This window comes from Streptopelia decaocto (assembly GCF_964273445.1).
Source record: "Streptopelia decaocto genome assembly, chromosome: 12".
NCBI lineage: Eukaryota > Metazoa > Chordata > Aves > Columbiformes > Columbidae > Streptopelia > Streptopelia decaocto.
Window position 1 is genome coordinate 16,636,760 of NC_138667.1, and position 23,071 is coordinate 16,659,830.

Consider the following 23,071-nt stretch of genomic DNA (forward strand, 5'->3'; position numbering starts at 1 on the left):
TTCAATCCAAGTATTAATTCACCTGTATCCATTTTTTCCCTCTTATGCAGAAGGTAGTATGGTTTTGTAACACCTAATACAGTAACAAGGTTGCTACAAAAAACAGTATTTGTATCATTCGAAAGTTAAACTAATCTTCAGTTTATCAAAGAAGATCAAGGTCATATGAAGTATCAGTGAGAAAGTTTCTGCTTAAGATAACCCCTGAGGCCAGGTACTGTTCAAAAACTTCCTAAACTTACAAAAATACTTGAACAAATTACTGATTGCTGAAGTTTTACTTACAGTATTCCATTCCTCATGTGGACATTCCCATTAGGGAGATAAGCTTTATACCAGTTACTTGCATGGTGTACACTGACTGCTATTAGGAAAGGAAGTATCCACAGAAGGAAAATGAAACCATCCTACTGAAGACTGAGGTTCCAGAGCTGAACTTGTACACTGAGTTCTTCAAATAGTCCTCAAACAAGATACAGAAGTTATTTTTCTTGCTTCATTAAGTTGGAAACAAATCCAAGAAAGGTTCATTTTTCCATATAAGTCAGACCTGGCTCAGTTTTAAACCCAAAACTCATTTTTACCCCCCCAACAACAGCTTAATACTTCTAAGGTATCTTCATAGATTTTACAAGAACTCAAAATGACCTACTAAGATCAAAACTATGCAGCCTCCTCACCTGCAGGGTCTAAACACCAGTGTTGAACTCCTTCAACTCCAGTTCAGTAATGTTGCTGCTTTCAGTTTTAAAGGCCAGGCCACATGTGAGCAGGGAAGAATGTTCCCCTTCCATCCACATCTACCCCTCTGTCATGGTTTAACCTGAGCTGGCAATGCAACCACAACAGCTGCTCACTCAGCCACTCCAATAGGGGAGAGAATCAAAAGGGAAGGGAGAAACTTGGATTGAGATAAACACAGTTTAATAAAATAACAAAATACTAATACACTACTAGTAAATAGATATATAAAATAGAAATAAAAGATACTCAACGCAATTCCTCATGAACATGCTGAGCAGCCAGTTCCAGGAAACAGCATCTGGTCCCACAGCTGATCCCAGAGAGAGAAAAGGGAGGAAAAAGGCAGAAAGGCTCAGAGGCCTCTGCAAAATGGCAAAAAGACAAACTAAACGTCCCGAACCGAACTCCCCCGGCTCTGACAAAAAGAGCAAAGGAAAAAAAACAAATGCATGCAAGAGAAAGCGCCCAAGAGAGAGAAGAGCAGAAGAGAGTGTCCCAGAGAGCCCAACTCTCCTTAAATAATTAGCATGATGCTAATGGGCTGGAATACTCTCATTGATCAGTCTGGATGGCAGTCAAGCTTCTTCGCTGCCTCACACCTATGGGCAGAGCACTCAGACCAGAGCAATTAAAAACATTAACTCTGTGCTGGGGTGTTATCTTCTTGTTCCTAAACTAAGTCCAAATAATGAGCATGTTAGCTATGGAAAAAAAAAAAAAAAAAAAAAAAAAAGAGAGGTTTCTAATACCCATTTTCAGTCAAACCAGCACAACTTCTTTGAAGCGAATGTCACAGGGATGGTTTGAGCTCCAAGCACAGGACCACGTGGCAAGAGCATCATCCAGCTGTCCCCACCGCTGTGTTTCAGGATCCTCCAGGCTGAGGGAAGGTGGGAGGAGAGCATCCCAATGCCAGGCCCACTGGGGAGCAGCTGGGGAGCCCCAAGTTAAATCAGAACACAAGAACTCGTGATTCTCCAGCTGCAATCTTGCCTTGTGTTAATGCCCAAATGAACCCTTGCCAGATTGTTAACTATTTGACTAGCGAAACCTACGTGCAAATTTGTAACTAAATATAGATGTTCTGCTAAATTTGGTAAACCTCTGTTTACCAAGGGGTTGCACTGCATATTTATATAATTATATAGTAGTGTTTCACATCTTTACTTTCTACACCTATCATTAGAAAACGGTTGCTGACAATTATTTTAGGTCATGTACTCAACTGGGTCAAGTTGCACTGAAGGGAAACCAGAGTTCTGCAAGAACCTTCAGAAATCAGTTCATTTTAAGTGCTATTGAATAGTGAGTATTAACCATAAGTAGACAGACTGTTTATGGCTACCAGAGGCCAGGTTTTCAAAGTTACTGAAATACCTACCAAGATTTTCCCAAGAATTAGATGCCTAATCAGGCCGGGCATGAAGGAACACCCTACTAACGAGCTCTCTGCATCCTTAAGCATCATTGCAATGCTTCTGGAAACCTGAACCCATCATCCCTTGATGTCTGCTAAGCAGTGAATAATTCTTGAATAAAATTTTCCACCTTGTACTTCCTCAACTTTAAAAGTGCCAGTCAAAATAAGAAAAACATCAACTGCTAAACTGAAACTTATTTTTTTCCAGAGAAAAGGCATTTCTGCCTAATATTATATACTTTAATTTGCATCAACTTTTTGAATTTCTATTCTTATGGCCGAGAAAATGCTGCTATTTACATAATTTCAAATATAATACAGGAAACTAAAATGTGTAAGCATCAAATTAACATCAGAATTCAAAGATATATTGTGTCCACCATTTAGGAAGCAGTGTCACGTTAAGGTTCACTGACACACCAATGACTTTAATAGATGACATTGCCAATTTAAAACAAACTAAGTATTTACTCTGAATTCAAAACACAGTTTAAAAATTAAAAGACCTTGGATTTGGCAGGGGATTAAACCCCAGACAAAACCTCCTAGTGCTGAACTGATCTAGAGTGTACGCCATTCAACTTAATTCTACTCATAGTAGGATGTAGGTTATATCTTGATTTTTAATTATGCTTTATGTAAATATCCCCAGAGGCTTATGCAATAGGTACAAGCTTAAGTAAGGCAAGCTGGTGGAGGCAGGCAGCCTGCTTGGGAAAGGGAAGCCAAGAGCTGAGTTGACTCTGTGGCCATGGGGTGGGTGAGCTCCAGTTGCCACTGAAGGCCTCCAAACCCCTGAATTACAGAACACAAGAGAATTCCTCCATTTATACGCTTGCCACCAAAACCCACTTACTGAACTGATCCTCTGGTACTTTTGTAAGCACAGCTGGTTTCTCCTACTTGATTTACAACAGATCAGCAAACCGCAGAATCCTGCAAGCACTAACACTGCCATATTTATCACTGCCTTCAACTCTTTATTTCTACAGCCCAGTTTTCTGCCATGACGGTTTTTGATATGAACTTGTGTGCTCTATGGCCAGAAACCCTCAACCACCAAGGACCCTAGGGACTTCACATACGTGCACTATTAATCACCGCCCTGCCAGCTCACCTTCACCTTGACCTACAGGCTTCACAACTAGCATGGAGGAGGCTGTTTAATACTCATGCCTTTGGCACTGTTTCAAGTGCCGGCAAAATTCACAAGAAGTCGTAGTAATATACTTAAAATTACACCAAAATCTCACTCTAAACAAGCTGCAGGCTGTGTCCGAACCCTGATCAACCTTAGAAGGGAACCAGGCAACTATTTACACCGAGGTCAAAACCAGCTCGTCCCTCAGACTGCAGCCACTGACAGAAGTCTCTCTGAACAGCCGCAAGAACCACGGCTTACCCCTCTTTAACACCCAAACAGCACAAAGCCTCCTGGCCTCGTCCTTCCATGCCCAAAGGCGTGCTTCAGCTTGCTATTATTTCTATTTGCATGTGATCATTTTAACTGGTAATTCTAGAAAATATTCCATACACTTGCATTTAAATTTCACCTTGCAGACCTGATACAACTGATTTATACAGTGTTCATTTCAGTCACTGGTTTCCCAACCAGCAGCCTGGTGACTACCATAACCAGGCAGTGAGCTAGGAAACCAGAAAGCTTTGATTTTTCTCCAAGTTCTGCAAGGCAGGATAAATGCGGCATGCTCTGTCTTCACCTGTAAAATGGGGACAGTACTCCCACTGTAAAGAACTTGAAGTTCTGATGTAAGAAATGCAATATATTTTCGAAAAAGTTACGCTAAAATGCATTGCTCTTTTCATTCTCTATATAAACCCTTCATTACACTCTTTGTCCTGCACTTCCCTATGTTTTTCTTTTCTACCTAATATACCATTTTGACTAATGTGATTATTTTAGCATATTAAACTTAAGACTAATACAAGGATACAAAACCTAAATAACACTGCAGACACACAGCAGAGCCTACAGAATGTTGTACCATTATTTTTATGGCTTCAAAAGTAGAGAAAAGAATACAGATCAGGGCAGCATGGCAAGCACTCATTTTATTTATTTTAATTCTCTGTTTTAGTTCTCACTAGTTCCACTCACTGGTAATAGCTGAAGGCATACACCCAAATCAGTGACTCATGGCACAAGACAAGAGTCCAAACAGTGCTGTTCAAAAATTGCAATGTTCCATCCCAGGAGTTTTTTTTTCCTTTGGTAAAGAAGAAATAAAAAAAAAAAAAAAAAATCACACACCACACACTGGCAACAGGTGCTGCTTTAGTTCTCATACATACAGAAGAAAAAAATTGAGAGGGGCAAGCCTCTTGGCCCTCCCAGCCATACCCTGTAGCCTTGCAGGGTGATCCTTCCCACCCATGCCTCTTCCCCAGGTTAATCCCACAACCAGAAACGCAAGACAGAACAACCCAGGTAATTTCAGCTTTGAGATTAGCCCCACTCCTCTATATGTGTTCTGGAAATCTCCAAGTGTTTTAATTCCAACTTATTTATTACATATTTGAAATAATAAAGCTTTTCCTAAGTTTTTCAAATGAGTAATTTTACTTTAGAAGCTGTTGGTGAACCTTTATATTTTTGACCTCAATGCCAACCTCCCAGACCCATTTATAATAGGCTGGCTTTCTTAATACTTGCTATTGGTCAAAAGACCAATAGTAAACACCTTAGCTGTTCAATCTTCACCTAATTTAAATAATGGGGTGAGTTCAAAAGGGATAAGCAGAACTCTGTTCATTCTGTAAATAGCCACAAACACTCTGATACAGCCCATTTCCCATCATTTTCCAGGTTCTGTAACTACTGCTCTGTATCTTCAGAGATACATTAAAATGTGACATAAAAGACAGCCTAGAGAGTGGAAACTCGTAAATTACTTGTGTACTATTCTACCTACAGCAGGTCTTCCAGCTTCCCAGAACAGGTACGTATTTGAACACATAATCCCATATTATCATATGTTCAGGATACCAATCACACAAGGAATGTCCATCCACAAGTGTTCATCTACCTGATCATTAGACTTTTAGTTTAGTTAAATGACCTGCTGTTAAAGAAATTTTTAACTTAGGTTAGGTGGTCACAAGCAAAGTGCAAATGTGTGTTGGCATCAGCTTAATGACTTTATTCAGATAAGACCTGTCCATTTGGGTTTCAAGAGGGCTGGGCAAAAGATCATCATTAATGCAAGGCAAAAAATTTAGACACGGGAGGATGAATGCAGGCTCCGCTTCTTCCATTTCTTCAGAATAAATGTGGACACATACCAAAGTGCCTGCTTCTGGCCCTCAAAGAAAAAATGGCATGTATTGCCTTGGCTACCATCTTTCTCCTCCTGCAGAAGTACAAAATACTGGACCTGCAACACCTTCCCCTGCTTTCCACTAAGACTACATAGGGACTTCAATAGTAGTTGTGATCTCAATTCTTCTTTCTAAAAGGAGTAACTAAGGAAATAAGTTTCACCTTTTGGTGTAGGATAAGCGGGCAGTAGCAATAGATAAAAGCCATAATTTATCTTCTCTCCCTGTGCTACATAGAGCATTATGAGATGCAAGTTTACAGGCCCAACAATGCTCCATGTGGTTTGGGATAAGGCTCCAGTCCCTCCCCCACACCTTCCCTTAAAACCCTTCACAGGTTTGGAAGATCAAAGGAAGACACCTCCATTACAGTCTACCATTTTGTTGGATAAGAAATATTTCTATTGCATAAATATGTGTGTGTGCGTGTATACGTATATCTCAGGAATTTAGCAGAGTCTAGGATGCCCATACCCTTCCTCCCAAGAGCACGGCACCAGTACCGGAGGCTTTACTTTGTTCTCCGCTGGGTGGAGGATGTCACCTCCCCCTCCAAACCTGGTTCCAAGTGGAAACCACTGCTAGAGGTCAGGAGGCAGCAGCACGGAGACATCTTCCCCCGCCCTCCACACGCAGAGGCAGCGGCGAGCAGAGGAGCAGAGGGCCCGGCCGTCCCAGGAGGGTGCAGGCCGGGCGCCCAGCCCCCTCTCTGCGGGGCCGGCCGGGCGGCGCGGCGGTGCCGAGACCCCCTCCCTCCCTCCTCCCCAGCCTCAGCAGAAGGCCCTGCGCCGACCTGCCCGTGAGGGGCCGCCGGGACCCCGCCCCCGCGGCTCCGGTGCGGCCGCTCACGCCCATGGCGGCGGGGAGGCCCGGGCCGGCTCGGGGTGGGGGGGGAAGCGAGGGCCGTGCGGCGCGGCCCGCGACCCCCGCGCCCGGTCAGGGCGGCGCCGAGCGCCCGGCTGGCGGCGGCAGGCCCGGCGTGGCGAGCGGGACGGCGAGCGCCAGCCCCGGCCGCCTGCGGGCCTGTCAGGAAGCGGCGGAGGGGAGGGGAGGGCCGGGCCCGCCGGCGGGATCGCTCACCTCGGACACCTCGTCCTCGTCGCTGGCGGAGCCGCCGCCGCCCCCGCTCCGCAGCACGGCGGCCGCCAGCTTGAAGTCGAGGGCGGCCTCACCGGCCGCGGGCGCGCCGGGGCCTCCCGGCCCTCCGGGCCCGGCCTCCCCGAAGAGGCGCACGGCCCGCAAGCCCAGTGGGGAGGGCCCGGCCGCGGCGGGCGGCTCGGCGGCGGGCGGCGCGCGGGGAGCGACCGAGTCGATCTCCTCGTCGCCGATGGGAGCGGCGGTGCCGTCCGTGAGCATCGCGCTGATCCGGGGCCGCCGCCGCTCACACAGCCCAGCCGTCTCCGACCCCTCACGGCACCGCAGCAGCGCCACTAACTTCTCACACCCTACCCGGCCGCGGGCGCCGCACCGCCCACCCGCCGCTCCGGCCGCGCCCATTGGACGCGCTCGGCAGAAGGCAGCGTGCTATTGGGCGCGACGCCCGCCACTTCGGGCGCGTCACGCACTCCCAGCATGCTGCCCTGAGAGCGCACGCCGAGGCGGTTAGAGCCCGCCGCCCCGCCCCGTTCCCTCAGCCTCGCTTCCTGAACTTTCCAGGCACTGATTTGCCACCTGGAACATCAGTCACCCGCCTTGCCAGATCTGCGGGCGCCGATAGGGCGAGCGGGCTGTCGGTTAAGGAGAATTCGAGAGTCGTGGATTTCGATTGGTCGGAAGGCACATCACTCACAACGCCAGGAGTCTGGCGCCGCTCGATTGGCTCCTGCCGTGCCCTGGGCCTGTCTCCCCTCCGAACTGCTCTGAAGGACTTCGTCAGCGCGAGAGATCGTCACACGCCCGCCTGTCCCGGGCGGCGATTGGAACCGGGCGCTGCCCGTCGAGCAGAGCGGCCCGGCCCCTCCTCCGCTCCCCCCGGCCCGAGCGCGGGCCGCCATTGGTCGATCCCGCCGTCAGTCTGGCCGCCGCGCTGCTCCGCTCGCCGTGACGCCACCGGCGCGGACACGTGGCCTCTGTCCGCGCTGCCGCCGGGCCTGGGCAGCCGAGGGACGGGCGGGGCCGGTGCGACAGCACACGGGGCGGCCGCTCTGAGCTGCTGGAGGGCGGGGGCCAGCGGGACAATGCGCTGCGGGGTGAGGGTGGGGGACCCCGGGACAGACCGCCCGGGGGCTCTCCGTGCCCCGTCCCGGGGGGCGCTCCGGGCTGGGCTGCACGGGGCCGTGGGCAGCCCGGCCTGGAGCGCGATGTCCGCACCCGGGGCTGTCCTGGCGGGTCCATGAAGGTCCCCTCGGGCCCAGACCACTCGGTGGCTTGATGGTGCCCGCCTGCCGTCAGACCCGCGTGGGCCGCGCTGGAGGGGAGCGGAACGGCTGGTCCCGGCCCTCCTGCGCCCCTCTCTGTGCCCCGCGCTGCCGACCTAGTTCACCGAGACGTTGATCTCTGGTCCTCGGCGGTGCATCGGCTCGGACTGGGAGGAGAAGGAAGAGTGGACAAGGCTGGTAGCACTCCCAGCCTGTGCCAGCAGCTGCAGCCCTACCAGGCAGCTCACAGAAACACACAGAATGTTAGGAATTGGAAGGGACCTCAGGAGATCATCTAGTCAATTTCCCTGACGGAGCAGGAGCACCTAGATGAGGCATCCAGGCAGGTTTCGAGTTGTCTCTAGGAAAGGAGATTCCACAACCTCCCTGGGTTCAGTTCCAACCTGCCTTAGCCTTAGCTCAGGCCAGGCTCAGCCCCCACACCCAAGCATTCCCGGGGACAGCTGGGACAGCTCTTTCACGAACGTAGCAGCCAGGACATCACCTACCTCCTCGCTGTTGCTTTCCTCCTCTTGTTCCCTGGGCTGTTTCCCATCTGCCTCCTTCCTGGCTGTTTCGGGCAGGAGGCTGTCCAGCCAGCTGAGGTCGTGCAGGGTGAAGATGCGCTCCAGCCCCTTCCGGATCCCCACCAGAGCCAGCAGCTGGGACCCAAGTGAAGCACAGATCAGCATCACACAGTTCTTGGCGTGGACAGCCAGGCATGCCGGGCAGCATGATCCCTATCACACCCCCTCCACCCTCCTGGTAAATGCCAGGAGGTGGCATGTAATCTCTCCTGGCTTAGTCCCAGGGGACAATACTTGCACAACACCTGCAAAGCAGTGACATCCCCACCAGCCCCAGCCCAGGAGGTAGAGGCTGGTGGCAACACCATGTCATAGAATCACAGAATCACAGAATCGACTGGGTTGTAAAAGACCTCAGAGATCATCGAGTCCAACCCTTGGTCCAACTCCAGTCCATTGACTAGATCATGGCACTAAGTGCCATGTCCAATCTCAGTTTAAAAACCTCCAGGGACGGCAAGTCCATTACCTCCCTGGGCAGCCATTCCAATGCCTGACCACTCTCTCTGTAAAGAATTTCTAATATCCAGCCTAAATTTCCCCTGGCAGAGTTGAAGCCCATGGCCCCTTGTCCTATTGCTGACTGCCTGGGAGAAGAGACCAATCCCCACCTGGCTAGAACTGCCCTTCAGGTAGTTGTCGTGGCCCTGCAGGGGTCCTGCCAGCTCTTGGGGGTCTGAGCACCCATGTACACCACCTGCCAGGGCATGCACCCCCATCCAGGGCAGCTCCCACGTCCCTTGCCCAAGGCGAGCACTGGGGCTCCGGCAATGTTCAGCACACGTGTGGGCAGCACCCAGCCGTGCACCAAAGCAGTGCTACCCAATGAAAAGGCCTGTCATACCATCACTGGGAAAATAATAGCAGCCACGGTGGACTTGAGGACCCAGAGCAGAGCCAGGCACAGCAGCTGGATGATGGTGAACAGGTGCACCCGGCGCAGGGGCACGTGGCGGAGGTAGGCAAGGTCTGGCTGGTGTTTGGCTGGCATCAGGAGCAACCGCACGCGGTCTGTGAGCTGTAGCGAGAAGACAGCATTTGGATCACACACCTCCAGCTTTCAGGCAAATTTCACTCACCACCCTGTTGGGACCAGGGTGGCAGAACGGGCTTTTGCCATCCCTTTTACAGTTCAGCCCTCCTGCTGTCTGTGCTGGCCACCAGCACGATGCCTGTGGCACCAACGTCGGCCCAGGCCCCGAGAGCGCTTTCTAGATGTCTAGAAAGGGCTCAAGCTGATCTTAAGGATTTAATTGAAAGATAACAACCCCTTGATTTCTCTCCCTGCATGCAGGAAACTGCTGCTGCCTCTGCCAGAGCACAACATGATTCCCCAAGCAGAGAGAAGGAGGGGGTTTCCCAGCCTGTCATCCAGAGCAGGGTAATTGCGAGGAAAATGTACAGTTTAGAGAAAAACAAACAAACAAACAAAATAGATAGATGTTTCCAGCGTGGGATTTTTTTCCCCTCTGTGGGTTTCTCAGGAAAGAATGGAGCTGGCACATCAGCAGCAATACCAGGACCAAAGGACCAGCAGGTCCCAGCTCTGCCTGAAGCTCCCAAACAGGGATGTCTGTGCAGCTTCAGGATCAGGTCTGGGTCATCTGCTGGTCCCTTTACTGCTCCCAAACCACCTGATCCATCAGTGCAGAAGTCACTTGTACTCCTCAGCATCCCAGACACCACCCTTTGCTTTCCTCTGATGTAAAACAGTCCCTCTGTCTCTTCTTGTCCCGAGCCTGAGGCAGACCCATGCCACACTGCGCATCATGCAGAGCTAAAATCCCGGCTCTGCTGCACTGTAAGAGCTGGTCTCGAGCGAACCCCCTCACCCTCAAAACAGCTCCCACCAGCACCCTGGGTGCAGCCCCTGCTCACCTGAATGCTGTTCAGCGCCGCCACCCCCATGTACAGAAAGACCCCGTACAGCACCGGCATCGGGATGTGCTGCAAAACAGCAGGGTGAGGTGTTAGCAGGGTGCGACTGCCTGAGGGGGCTGCACTCCCTGAGTGTCCTCTCCTGTATAAAACCCTGCACACATCACTGCAGCCTTTGCCTCCTTCATTTCCAACAGCCCAGTTTAATTTCATGGCTTTTTGCTCTTCTTATGGCTTTGAGGTCTTTAAAGCCTGGATGTGCTCCTGGCTGCGCTGTGCTGCTCATGTTAGTACATTGCAATCTTCAGAGAAGGGAAACTTGCCCCATTTTCCAACACATAGTGAGACCAATCCAGGCTGGAGATGGAGAACTTGATGACAAGCCCCTTGGAGATATGGCTTAGGATCTATAAGTGCCAGGGTGATCCTGCCTCCCCGGCACACTGCTTCTCTTCTGCCGGCTGAAGAATCCCAGCTCTCTCAGCCTCTCTCCACAGCAGAGCTGCTCCAGCCCTCAGATCATTTCTGTGGCTCCTCTGGCCCCACTCTCACAGGTCCACGTGTGTCCTGTGCTGGGGACCTCAGAGCTGGACGCAGTGGCATGGAGGGGTCTCACCAGAGCGGAGCAGAGACTGAGCACCCCCTCCTCAACCTGCTGCCTACGCTGCCGGTGATACAGCCCAGGAGACATTTGGCTTTCTGGGCTGCAAGCACACAGTGTCAGCTCCTGTCCCGTTTGTCACACACCAGTACCCCCAAGTCCTTCTCCACAGGGCTGCTCTCAATCCCTTCATCCCCCAGCCTGTATTGACACTGGGGTTTGCCCCCATCCAACTACAGGACTTTGCACCTGGCCTTGTTGAACTTCTTGAAGTTCACATGGGCCCACATTCTCCCAGGTCCCTCTGGATGACATCCCTTCCCTCAACTGCACCGATCAGGTTGGTGTCATCTGCATATGTGCTGAGGGTGCACTTGATTCAACTGTGCTGATGATGAAGGTATTAAATCCCACAAAGGACCACCCTTGACACCACTTGTTACTGCTTTCCACTTGGACATTGAAGTGCCGATTGTAGTTCTTTGGACGCGGCCATCCAACCAAATCCTGATCCATCTATCCCTCCAATTTGTAGGTAAGAATGTTGTGGGGGGACCATATCAAAGGCTTTACAAGGCCGTCGTAAGTTGTGAGGACGGAAGTGGGGGAAAAGGGACCTCCTGTCTGCCCCCAGGTAACCCAGATTTGTCCAAGGTACACTGGGGAGGCTCTGCCTGATGTGGCAGCCATGGCAGGTGAGACTCAACACCAGCCAGGCTGAGCCGCCCATGTGGCTGTGCGGAGGGTTGTGTGGGGTGTGTTTGGGGACTGCAAGGGACCCTGATGCGCACAGGGAGGCTGGCCACCTGACATGGGGCAGCAGTGCCCTGGTGGGCCAGCCATCCTGTGGCACCCAAGCCAAATCCTTTGCCAGCCCCTTCCCATGCAGCGTGCAGCTCCCTGCCCGCCGGTCAGGCTTCCCATGGTGGATTGATGGCATTAGGGACGTTTGTGTTAGGAACCCCCCAGCCTTGCATGGTTATGGCCACCACCCCCACCTTGGAAAAGAGGCCAAACGCAGCAGCCAGGCTCTTTACCTTGAGAACAGGTGCCATGAAGACAGAGACCCCTGTCAGAACGAAGACAGCCAGGCCAGTCAGCCTCTGCTCCCTGCGGGTGGCAGCACAGGTGTCATGGATGCCCTGGGGTCCCTCGGGGCCTGCAGCCCCCACCTGCCCTCCCAGCCCCCAGGGTCTCTGCTCTTTTCGGCTTTGCTGTCCGTGGGGGCTGGTTGCATCCCTGGGGAGAAACAAGCAGCCCCAAAGCCAGGCCTGCCGGCCAGCGTGGGCACATCCCTGTCCCCTGGCAGCCTTGGCAGGGGGCCTCCCAGAGCAGGGTCCATGCCCATTGCGCACCTGATGCCCAGGAACCTGGGGTGCTCGCCGGGGGCTGAGGTCGTGCTCTCCTTCCTTAGGCTCTCCATGTGCGCCAGGGAGATGACGGTGGCCGATACATACCAGGGAAGGCCAGTGACAGAGGTGACGACCATCAGGAGTGAGACACAGAGGAGGTCCAGGTGAAAGCCTGCTCCTTTCTGCAGTGGGAGAGACAGTGGGGTTGGGAGCAAACCATCTCCCCAGCAATATGAGAGGGGTGGCAGGGGGGGTCTGCCCACCTTGCCAGGCAGTTTGGGGTGCCGCTCTTCCCTTATGTCCCCACTGGCCCACAGGGTCCAGGTAGGACCTGGGTCCTCCACATTGGCTGGGTGCTGCCCATCCCCTGTGCCCCTCTCACCTGCAGCTTGTACTCTCTGCGGTTAAGGATGACAGCTGTGATCTGCTGGTCCATGAAGATGAGGATGGTGACAAGGACAGCAGGCACCGTGGACACCAGGCAGACCCACCATGGGTTGGCTCCGAAGGGGAAGATGATCCAGCCTCGCGCTGGGTTCGTAGGCTGTGGAGAACAGAAGGGTCACAGCAACTGCCACCCATCTGTGGGTTGTGTGGCACAGCTGGGTGACAGGACCAGCCCTGGGTGCTCAGGCTGGAGCCCTGCAGGCACCCAAGGTTGCTCCACCTGGGGAGAGGAAGAGCATCCTCTGGGCAGCCTGAGCTACCAGCCCCCCATGAGGACACCTGGGCTCTGACAGAGCAGGGAGTTGTTCCTGGGCACCCCAAGCTGGGATGCAGGCACATGGCCCCAGGAGCCAGTGGAAGAGGTGGCATTACACGTGGATGATGGCAAGCCTGAGGAGGTGGCTGTGGGTACAGGTGCTGCTAGCCCTGCTCCACACCCAGGGCGGGGAGACCAAGCCCAGACTTGAGCTTGTGGCTCCCGCTCCAGTGTGAGCTGTACCATGATATGGTTAGTACAGGACCGGGCCAGGTTATTTACAGACTGTGGAATCAGCCTGCATCCCTCTAGGGCTGGACCTGGTGGTGGGAAGGGCAGATGCAGCACAGCAAGACAGCCACCATGGGGGACAGACCCACTCTCCAACAGCGCTGTGCCCACCCCGCCAGGACCTTCAGCTCGCTGGGGACAAGCAGTTTGGGGGTCTCCAGTCCCAGGGCAGCGTCGACAGCACAGGAGGCGAGAATGGCCAAGATGATGGCGAAGTCGCTGACCACCTTCCGCACCTGCAGATGGAGAAGGCTTGGCCTGGGCTGGCCAGGGTGGGGGGCTGCCCCAGGAGCACCTCTGGTTTGCTGGGTTGGACTAGGGATGCTCACCCCCACAGGGAAGTAGCGGCTGCTCCTGAAGCGTTTGAGCACACTACAGGAGAGGAAGGTTCCCCCGAAGAGCAGGAAGGAGAAAAGGGTGACATCGGGCACATACTGGCAGCTGGTCCCCAGGAGATACCCGCCTTGATCCAGGCACTGGGTCCTGCTCAGCATGGCCAGGGCGGCAGGAGGCTGTGAGGACAGGGCAGGCAGCAAGGAGAGGTTGGGCACGGACACCCTGGAGCCCCCCAGCCCCTCACCTGCCCACTGGGAGCAGGGGCTGTACCTGCCAGGGTGCCAGGGCCGAGGGGAGTGGAGTGTCATTCCCTGTGGAGCTGTGACCTGCAAAGCGGATGGGGGTTAGAGGGTGCCAGCACCATGGGAATGCTGCATCAGGGATGGCTGGGAGCACACTGCCATCAGGGCAGCTCCCCAGGCTCTCCCCAAGTGCTCAGGGTGCTGATTGGGGCCCTATGGGATCCCTGAGACCCTGGCACTGGCTGATACCCGGGAAGCACCAAGAGAGGACACTCCCAGGAAGGACTTGGCTGAAGTACCAGCATGCTCAGACGTACCATCAGCCCCAGACTGTGCCCAGCACTGTTGCTTTTGGTACACGGTAGGGGTCCCATTTGAACTATTTCCACCACCCCCAGGAAACACCCTCTGATTTACAGACCAGGCTAGAGACAGCAGCACAAACCCAGCCAGGTGCCCACCTCTAGCCCCTAGCATCCCCCATCCTGGAGCTGTGGGAACTGGCTCTAGACTCTCCCTGCTCCTGGCACTGCCCTGCGTGGTATCTGGGCAGTGCCAGGATGTAGGGACAGATGGATAGACAGCATGGAGGGGCATGGAGGGAGGTGCTGATGAAGTTAGGCAGGCAAAGATGGGACTGAGCAGCCTCCTCCAGTGCCTACCCCATCCTCTGTCTGGGTGTCAGGGTCCAAGTGGGGTCCCAGGTCAGCAGTTCCCTGCTCCCCACCAGCCCCATGGCTGCTTGGGCTCACCAGGGCTGGACAAGTTGCAGATGCAGCTGTAGGAGGTGACATTGTCCAGCCGGTACTGCCAGTTGATAGGGAAGGTGTCCGCTAGGCTCAGCATCTTCTTCAGGGAGTCGTAGATGAATATCAAGCTGATGAGGGCGCAGAAGCCTTCCTCAGTGAAGCGAGTGAAGTACCGTACCAGGTGACTGGCCTCAGTGGCCACCAAGACCATGCCAAAGAAGGCCACCCAGAGCCCAATCCAGAGGCGAAACTCCAGGTAGTCCAGGCCATAGTCCCTGGTGGGAAGAGTGACCCAAAGCCTCAATAACAACATCCACCTGGCGTGACAGTGGCCTGTGCCCCAGCCAGGGGATGGCAGCTCGTGGAACTGCCCTTGGCAGGATACTTACTGGCTGAAGGAGAAGAGGAGGCGCTCAAAGACCAGCATAGGACCGGTGCTGCTCAGGATGGTCAGGGGCTGGCCAGAAAAGAGGCAGAAGACAAAGCCAGCAAAGGCTGTGCCCAGGAAGCTCTCCAGCACACCCTGAAATGCAGGGGAGGGGTGGCAGGCGCCAGGCAGGCAGTGGGGATGGGGGTCCTGGGCCTGCCCCCCCCCAGTGGCAGAGCAGCTGGCAGCTGCCCACACCTCCTTGCACTGCAGGGTGCAGGGTCAGGGCTCAGGGAACACAGGGGCTGGGAAAGGACGCAGGATTTGGGTGATGCTCAGGATGCCCTGGGGACACCGCTGGTTCCCTGGGCAGAGGCAAGAGGTGGGCACAGTGGAGACCTGCAGGCTGGGCTGAGGTGAGCTGGTGGGGGCATCCCACGGTTGCACCAACCTGCATGTTGGCAGTTGCATCCCCCAGCATGCCCCCGAAGGTGATAGCGTTGGTGACAGTCGCCAGGTAGATGTACAGCACTGCCGAGAGGCACTGAGGGTGCAGGCCATCAGAGAAGTCACTGCCATACCACCGAGCCTTCCTCCGGATGTCTTGCAGCAGCCCCCCAAAAAGCCTGGGGCAGCAAAGCAAGATCTCAGAGCAGCCCCCCAGCTGACCATCAACCCTTGAGAGATCTGTAAGGCAGGGGACTGTCCCTTACCCAGAAGACACTAGCCCAGGGTGGTTTGGACGCAGTGGCCCTATGTGCTGTGGAGAGCCAGCACCCTGCCCCGAATTTGGCATCCTACTGCACCTCCCACCACCCTTGTCCTTCTAGGCACCCACCTGCCCGTCCTCTCCAGCTCTTCCCTGGAGTGTGCATGCCTCGGGCCGGCTCTGTCCCCAGCTGCTGCTATGTCCCCATTGCCATGAGACTGCCCATCTGGCTGGTGCACAGTGGTCCTGTGGCAGAGCAGAGACGGAGACAGGCTTCAGAGATGGAGACAAGCTTCAGGCTGGAGCCCTCAGGACTCAGCTACATCTAGGAGATGCTATGAGGGGACAGGGAGAATGGAGGCGGGACAAGGGTGAAAGCAGGGCTGGACAGACCTTGTATATCCTGTGACAAGGAGAAGACGGATCAAGAGGAGGAGAGATGGGAGGGGGTGGACTAGACAATCTTCAAAGGTCCCTTCCAACCCAACCATGGTCTGCTCCAGCAAGCTTTGGACCCAGCCCTAGCAGGACTGGTTTTTTATGGAGGGGACAGGCAGAGCTGGAGGTGCCCTGCTCAGAGGATGAGTTCCACATCTGAGTGCTGAAACCTGGTGCTTCTGGCAGGTCCTGCTCAAAGGGCATGCAGGGCGGTTTTGCCATCTCTTGTCAAGTGAGAGAACAGGACTAACAGCACTGGGGACCAGAGCTGTGGTCGTTGGTTGGAGCTGCAGAGGGGCTCGGCTGGGACCACCTCACTGGCAAAGGCTCCTGAGTGCCTTCATCCCCATGGAGATGGAGATTTCAATGTCACAGGCAGGGCTCTCCACCTGAGACCCTGCAGAGGGGCTGGCAGAGGCTGTGCGTGCCCTCCCTCCAGCCTACCTCCTGTGCAGAGATGGCAGACAGCTTGGCGGAGGAATTCGGGCACTGGGGTCCCATTTCCCAGGAGGAAGCACAGTCAGCTCATCCAGGAACGCCTCCATCCCTGCGATGAGGTCCTCCCACTGCTCAGCCTGCCAGGCAACCCTTTGGAAGACCTGCAGGGAGATGCTGTGGTTTAGCCATCACATCTCTGCATTCAGCTGCTCGGAGCCTTCCTCCCAGCCTGCAGCCATCACTGAGAAACCACCCATCCACTTCGGTGCAACAGATGCACCTACATCCCACAAACCCACCCCAAACCTTTGTTTTCTTATCCTGGGCAAGGAATACCACCAGCTCGCCCCATCCTCTGCCTCCGCCACTGCAGCCTGCAAAGGAGAGGAGCCCTAGTGTGCTCAGCTCAACCCCTTCCCACCCACGGGTGCTGCACCAGGCTCACCTCATCTGTCAGCAGTGTGGCCATGGCCCTGCCAACCTCATAGTAGGCTTTCGCTTTGGCTCGAGGACCCAGCAGAATGAAGAGGAACCTGTGGGTGAGATCACAGATGTCCCAAGCAGCCCTCTCCTCGCTGGGTTATGCTTCTTCCAGGAGGGACCACAGTGCTACGGGCATGCCTGGGACAGTGGCTGGGCCGGTGTGGTGAGCTGCTGCCACCCTGAGGGGCGGCCACCCTAAGCAGGGTGTTTGGGACAGAAGACAAGACACGTGTCTGCTGCCCACTGCATGGAAACCCCACTGGAGAATATGGGCCACCAGGATCCTGACTGGATCATGGAGTCTGCAGAAACCAGGGGCAGAGGGGTGACAGGTGTTTGGGGCAGAGAAGGGACACCCTTGCCTGGGGATCTCTGTGAGGTCATTCTTTCAGCTGAGGGTGTCTGTGGGATCAGGATCTGGGATGGGGATGTCTTTGGGGTCAAGGTCTTGACTGGGGCTGTCTGTGGGATAATGCTCATGGGAATGTTGCTCGCAGGTGGGATGTAGGAGCATTAGCATTGGGAAGCAGAGCTGGCCAGCTGCACACTATAGGGACATGGAAGGAGATTGGAAAGACCACTCAAAGTCCTTGAAGAAATATGGCTAGCATCCCACACCTCAGAGGGTGCTGCAAAACAATAAGGTTCGGAAAGACAGCCCATCCAAATATTTAACCAAGCCCTCAGCTCCTTTCCAAAACTGGAAAAAATGGTTACAGTCCTGGTACCCTGAGTCTGCACAGCTGTTCCAGTGATCATACCCCAAGCAAATCGCCAGAGAGGGGGTAGGGAAACTTCTCCAGCAGCACGAGTGGGGCTGAAGGTGGCCTGGCAGAACCTGCTACAGCCCTGACGTGGGGCATCGGTGCTGGAGGCTTCCAGGTACCCACCTGGGATTGCTTTCACCCAGGCATCTTCACCGAGTCAATGGGGAAACCTTAAGATCCTGGAGATGGACCTGGGTGGGAGACAGCCCCAAGACAGTGGATGCACCTGCGGGACAGCCTGGGGTGGCTGGCAGAGAGGATGACAGCACGGGCAAAGGGATGGGTAGGGACAAGCTCCCCTTCTCCTCCTGTTTGAGGGAGGAAAATACAGGGCAAGGGCTTGTCGTGAGACCCTCAAGACTGGCAGGGGCTCCCCAGGGACCTGCCACCAGTCTCCCACCAAGAAGAGAGCAGAAGGGGGATGGATGTCCTAGCTCCTGGAAGATGGGTGCTCTGGGCAGAGTGACCAGGAGGTGGCAATGTCCCTCCTGATCCTCTGCACGCTGCCTGAGGAAGTCCCCAGCTCAAGAGGCACGCTGACCATTTCCCCCTGTGGCTTCAGACGGTGCGTTCCTCAGCCACGGAGAAACAACTCCTGCCTTGCTCCTTTCCCCCTGCACCAACAGTGCTGCAAGAGCCACCTCACCGCCCAAGAGAGCATCTCAGGCAGTGGGAGGGCAAGAGGCTGCTGCAAACCTGTGTTACATCCCATCCACAAGCCGCCATGCTCCTGGGCAGCAAGTGGAAAACATCCAGACCCTCCTAAGGAGCAGAGTGAACACAGAGCCAAGGTGGGGTTAACCCAGGGGATGTTCCCCCAGGCTCCCCAACAGCTGCTCCACTCTCAGCACATCCGGGGATGCTCCTAAGGAGCTGGGAAAAGCAGGAGGAGAAGCAGCAAGCCAGGATTCTGGTACTGCTTGTAGCGTTGAGTCCCATACCCTTTGCTTTCGCCAAGCAAAGCCTTGTCCTGTTTGGGAGGGAGCAAGGAGACCAGGACAAAGGAGGGTGCAGGGCCATCAGCTGTGCTCCATTTACCTGCTGGGGAGAGCGACTTCAGACAGCGAGCCGAGGGCCACCCCTTGCCTGAGGCGGATGAAGGCAGTGAAGGGCTTCTCCAAGAATTCAACTTCACCGACGGCAATGTGGGCTGCTTCAGCCCCTGGTGGGACCTTCTTCTTAAATCGGTTTCTCAGCTGAAAGGAAAGGGATGCAGTGGCTGGGCACTTGGGATGCAGCAGCTGCTCTCAGCCCAGCTCCATCCTGCCTTACCTGCTCCTTAAGAGGTGTTTTGGAGAGCTGGGCTCCAGGCTCAGACCAGCTTTTAGTCTTCCCTGCAAATAAAGGAAGCAAGCAGCAAAATATGTATGCAAGTGAATAGCCAGCATGAGTGTTGCACCAGGCTGGTGCCCAGGGATGCCCATTGGCACAGCCATGTCACTACCCGTGGTGCCGTGCCTACCTTGGCAGGGAGAGAGGCCAAGCTCAACGAGGAGCTGCAGCAGGGATTTGGTGGGCTGGTGCCGTGGCTGGCAGAGCAGGAGGGCTGCCAGGCGCTCCCTCAGCTCAGCCTGCAGCTCTGCTTCCTCAGGCTGCCTGGAAAGTGCCTTGTCTGCAACAGGGATGGGGACAGCCCTGAGTCCCCCTGGACTGCCCAGTGAAAACCACACTTTGCTGGAGCAGCAGACAGCCACCCCAGTTACCTGGCCATCATGCATCAGTGCTTTTATATAGGGACCTCCTGGTGGCCTAGTCCATCTCTGGTGACCAGCCTGTCCCAGCAGGTGACCTTTGCATTCTTCACGTACCGATTATTTCCTTGAAATTGGGGGCATCCAGATCCAGGAGCACTGTACCCTTCTGCAGGCATGTCCTCAGCTGGAAGAGGCTGTGCAGGGGGAGGGCTGGGACGTGGGGCGCACTCCAGCGCTCCCCGCCATCCTCCACTTTCTCCTCGAACTTTATCCACCTGCCCAGAGAGATGTGCGGGGTCAGTGGCAGGGTGGTCCCGTGCCAGGCAGCAGGAGCTGGAGCTTGGGTCCATCTCCGAGTTTGGCATGGGGCTGCCACAGGCAGCGAGGGGTTTCGGGTGGTCAGAGGTGGCTGCAGTGGGTTTGCGGAGCAAGGGAAGGTGAGCAGCCTCAGAGGTCACGTTTCCATTCCTGCTGACCCACACCTTGGTCTGATCTCCTGATCAGGGGGATTTTATCAGTCATGGGATCACAGAAGAGTTTGTGTTGGAAGAGACCTTCACAGACCATCCAGTCCAACCATGGGCAAGGGACATCTTCGTTGCATCATGTTGTTCAAAGCCCTGTCCAACCTGACCTTGAACAACTCCAGCGATGGGGCATTCACAGCCTCCCTGGACAGCCTGTTCCTGTGCCTCACCACCCTTGTTGTAAAACATTTCTTTCCTATGTCCAACCTAAACCTGCCCTTTTTGAGTTTAAAACTGTTGCCCCTTATCCCATCACTACAGGCCCTGGAGAGAGAAAAGTCTCTCTCCATCTTTCTTACAAGCCTCCTTTATATACTAAAAGGTGCAATAAGGTCTTCCTTCTTTTCTCCTGGCTAAACCACCCCAGCTCTCTCTCCACAGCAGAGCTGCTCCAGCCCTTGGACCATTTCTGTGGCTCCTCTGGCCCCTCTCCAGCAGGTTCATGTCTGTCCTGTGCTGGGGACCCCAGAGCTGGACCAGCACTGCAGGGGTCTCACCAGAGCAGAGAACAGAGGGAGCATCCCCTCCTCGACCTGCTGCCTGCACTGCTGGGGATGCAGCCCAGGAGACATTTGGCTTTCTGGGCTGCAAGTACACAGTGTCAGCTCCTGTCCCATTTGTCAACCACTGGTAACCCTAAGTCCTTTTCCTCCGGGCTGCTCCCAACCCACCAGTCCCCAGGTTGTGCCGGGACTGGGGGTTGCCCTGCCGTTAGCAGCCCTTGCTGGAGTCAGAACAGAAATGTCTTGAGCTGCTTGCCACGCTCAGCCTGTGCCAAATATTTTAACGCCGGGTGCAGACAGAGCTTCCCTTTGTCCCCATGGGTGGGCGCAGTGCTGCGGGGTGGCTCAGCGTGCTGCACGGGGACAGCGTGCCTGGCAGAGCAGGCTCCTGCTGACAGGCAGCTGTGCTGGGGGGAAGAGGGTTGGGTGCTGGGGAGACCTGTCATAGGCACAGCCCAGTGGCTTTGCCCCCCCAGACCCTCTGACCTATGGGGCAGACCTATCACTACCCCCAGACCCCCACCACCCATGTTCCTGTGCCCCTGTGGAGCTTCAGAGGAGTGGTGTGGGGTGTGGGCACATCGCAGCCTGCCCCACACCAGCACACAGCTGGCCCCAGCTCCTCTCTTTTGGGCCCCATTGTCCAGCAGCCAAGCCTGCCTTGACCTGCCTCCCTGGTCACCTCCCGAGACATGCTGGATCTGGGGAACATCAGAACACTTTCCCAGTCCCAGTGGAGCCACTGGAGCCTTGGAGAGGCAGCAGAGGCAGGAGCAAAGGCAAGGACGCTCTGCCTGTGCAGGGTCACTGCCTGACACTTTCTCCTCTCCCGTGAAATGAGTCAACTTGAGCCAGGCAGAAACAGTGTGGGCACTGATGGGAGCAGAGGGCAGCAAGTAGCCCTGTTTCGGGGCTGAGTCTGAGGAACCACCAACCTTTGGAGATGCCGTGGGCTCCATCAGAGCTGGGCTTTTGAAGGCTGGGCTTCCAAAGCATCACTAGGCAGCTTGGCCATTTCAGTTGTGCTTACCTGGCTGTCTCTCTCCACTCCAGCCCAGCTGGGGTGCTGAAGAGCTGGTTGAGCTGGATGAAGAGCAGTGGGTAGGTGATGTCCCCCCATTCCTGCCGCTGCAGGATGGCACCAGCTCGCTCGGCTGCTGGAGCCATGCTGGAGGGGAAGATGCTGCAGCCAAAAGCATGGTAGGCAGCTTCGGGCTTGCTCTCCTCTGGTCCGGGCTGTGAGCTGGCATCTGCTGCCTGGAGAGCTGCTCCCTCCGCCCCAGGCACGTGGGCTCTCATGGCCAACAGCTCCAGCAGCCACAGGTGTGGGCTCCCTTCTGGAGCTGCCCGCACTCACAGGATCCCACTCATCCCACAACTTATAAAAGCTGCAAACCAGTTTAAACTGGCCACAAAGAAATACACGGGAGCCAAGCCCAAAACAACGATCCCAAAACACAGGTCAGCCCGGCGGGTCACAGTGTGGCTGGCTCCTACCATCCCCAGCTGCCAGCTTGGGGACCCCCCTGCCTCCTTCTACTGGCTCGCATGGACAAAGCTGCACTTGCACTCTGGGGCGCAGGGTCTCCTCAAGTCCTCCTGCACCCCACAAGGCTTTGGTGAGGGGACGGCAAGGCCAATGCTGGATAGCCAGTGGCAGTGTTGGTGCCTGCGCCAGGGTGTATGTGCCCATGGCAGGAGGGACGGCACTTGGCAGCTCTTCCCAAGAAAGAGGATGTGGGGACATGTGCTGGGGAAGGATGTGTCACTGCTGAGGAAATCCAGAGTGGGGCAAGAGGGGGCTGCTGGTGGTGGGACCCATGGCAAGGACCAGGAGTGCATCGGGGCTGCAGCCTCCCTGGCGTGTGGAGGGCAACCGCGTGGGCTGCGGCGGGCGAGCGGATGTTGCAGAGCATGCGGGAAGGAAGGATGCGGGCACAGCCTCGTCACCCTGCCACGCACAGGGAGATGCAATGGCCAGCAAGGTGCTGCCAGTGGAGAGCAATGCCCTGTGCCTGCTCTGCCTGCAGCATGCCTGCTGTCGCTGTCACCGGGCTTGGCTCCCTTGGCTCTGTGCAAACAAACAGCCAGGTTGTGTGCAGTGCAAACACGGGGGCAGGCAACACAAACACGCAGCCAGCATGGGCGGGTTGTGCTGGAACCCACCGGATCTGGGCAGGATTGAGCCCCAGGAGCAGCCTGGCATGGGGCCAGGCACCACCACAGCCAAAGTCATGTTTCGGGGGAGTGTGGGTGGGCACATACTGGTCACCAGGGTGCTAGTACCTGTCTCACAGCAAATGGGCCAGGAGCTGAGGCTGGGGAGTTGCTGGTGCTGGATCCAGCCCTGGGGAAGGCAGTGGGGGACACCCCTCCCCATCAACACCACTATTCCTAAGTACAAGCGAACCTCCTCCATGTCCAACCCTTGCCCCATGGTTGACTCCCAGGGCTCCTTCCAGCCGCACAACCAGCTTCTCTCCAACATCATCAGCTGCCCAATGGGGTTGGCCTCATTCTGCCCCCTGCAGTGTAGGCAGGAGGGG

At 55.4% G+C, this 23,071-nt stretch overlaps 2 protein-coding genes across 15 annotated transcripts in view; both read right to left on the reverse strand.

Annotated features, from left to right (window-relative positions):
- Window positions 1-6,966, reverse strand: part of LOC309445339 (ankyrin repeat and KH domain-containing protein 1-like) — a 115,185-nt gene extending 108,219 nt beyond the window's left edge. For 12 of the 14 annotated variants that reach the window (XM_082064004.1, XM_082064003.1, XM_082064012.1 and 9 more), the window contains exon 1: window positions 6,584-6,966. In XM_082064004.1, coding sequence (XP_081920130.1) covers window positions 6,584-6,859 — 276 coding nt within the window. In that variant the 5' untranslated portion in view covers window positions 6,860-6,966. The remainder of the gene's footprint in view (window positions 1-6,583) is intronic. The other 2 variants (XM_082064010.1, XM_082064002.1) reach the window with 1 other exon arrangement.
- A 409-nt stretch (window positions 6,967-7,375) lies between these two features.
- Window positions 7,376-21,824, reverse strand: SLC4A9 (solute carrier family 4 member 9; the record flags this gene model as incomplete). Its single annotated transcript, XM_082063926.1, has 21 exons — window positions 7,376-7,910; window positions 8,305-8,522; window positions 9,292-9,465; window positions 10,326-10,394; window positions 11,964-12,036; window positions 12,282-12,460; window positions 12,661-12,822; window positions 13,395-13,508; window positions 13,602-13,784; window positions 13,879-13,934; window positions 14,603-14,874; window positions 14,989-15,122; window positions 15,418-15,592; window positions 15,805-15,921; window positions 16,558-16,712; window positions 16,997-17,084; window positions 18,840-18,997; window positions 19,074-19,135; window positions 19,264-19,413; window positions 19,610-19,770; window positions 21,556-21,824. 21 exons carry the CDS (start codon window positions 21,822-21,824, stop codon window positions 7,376-7,378), a joined length of 3,504 nt encoding a protein of 1,167 aa, XP_081920052.1.
- Between the last annotated feature and the right edge of the window lie 1,247 nt (window positions 21,825-23,071).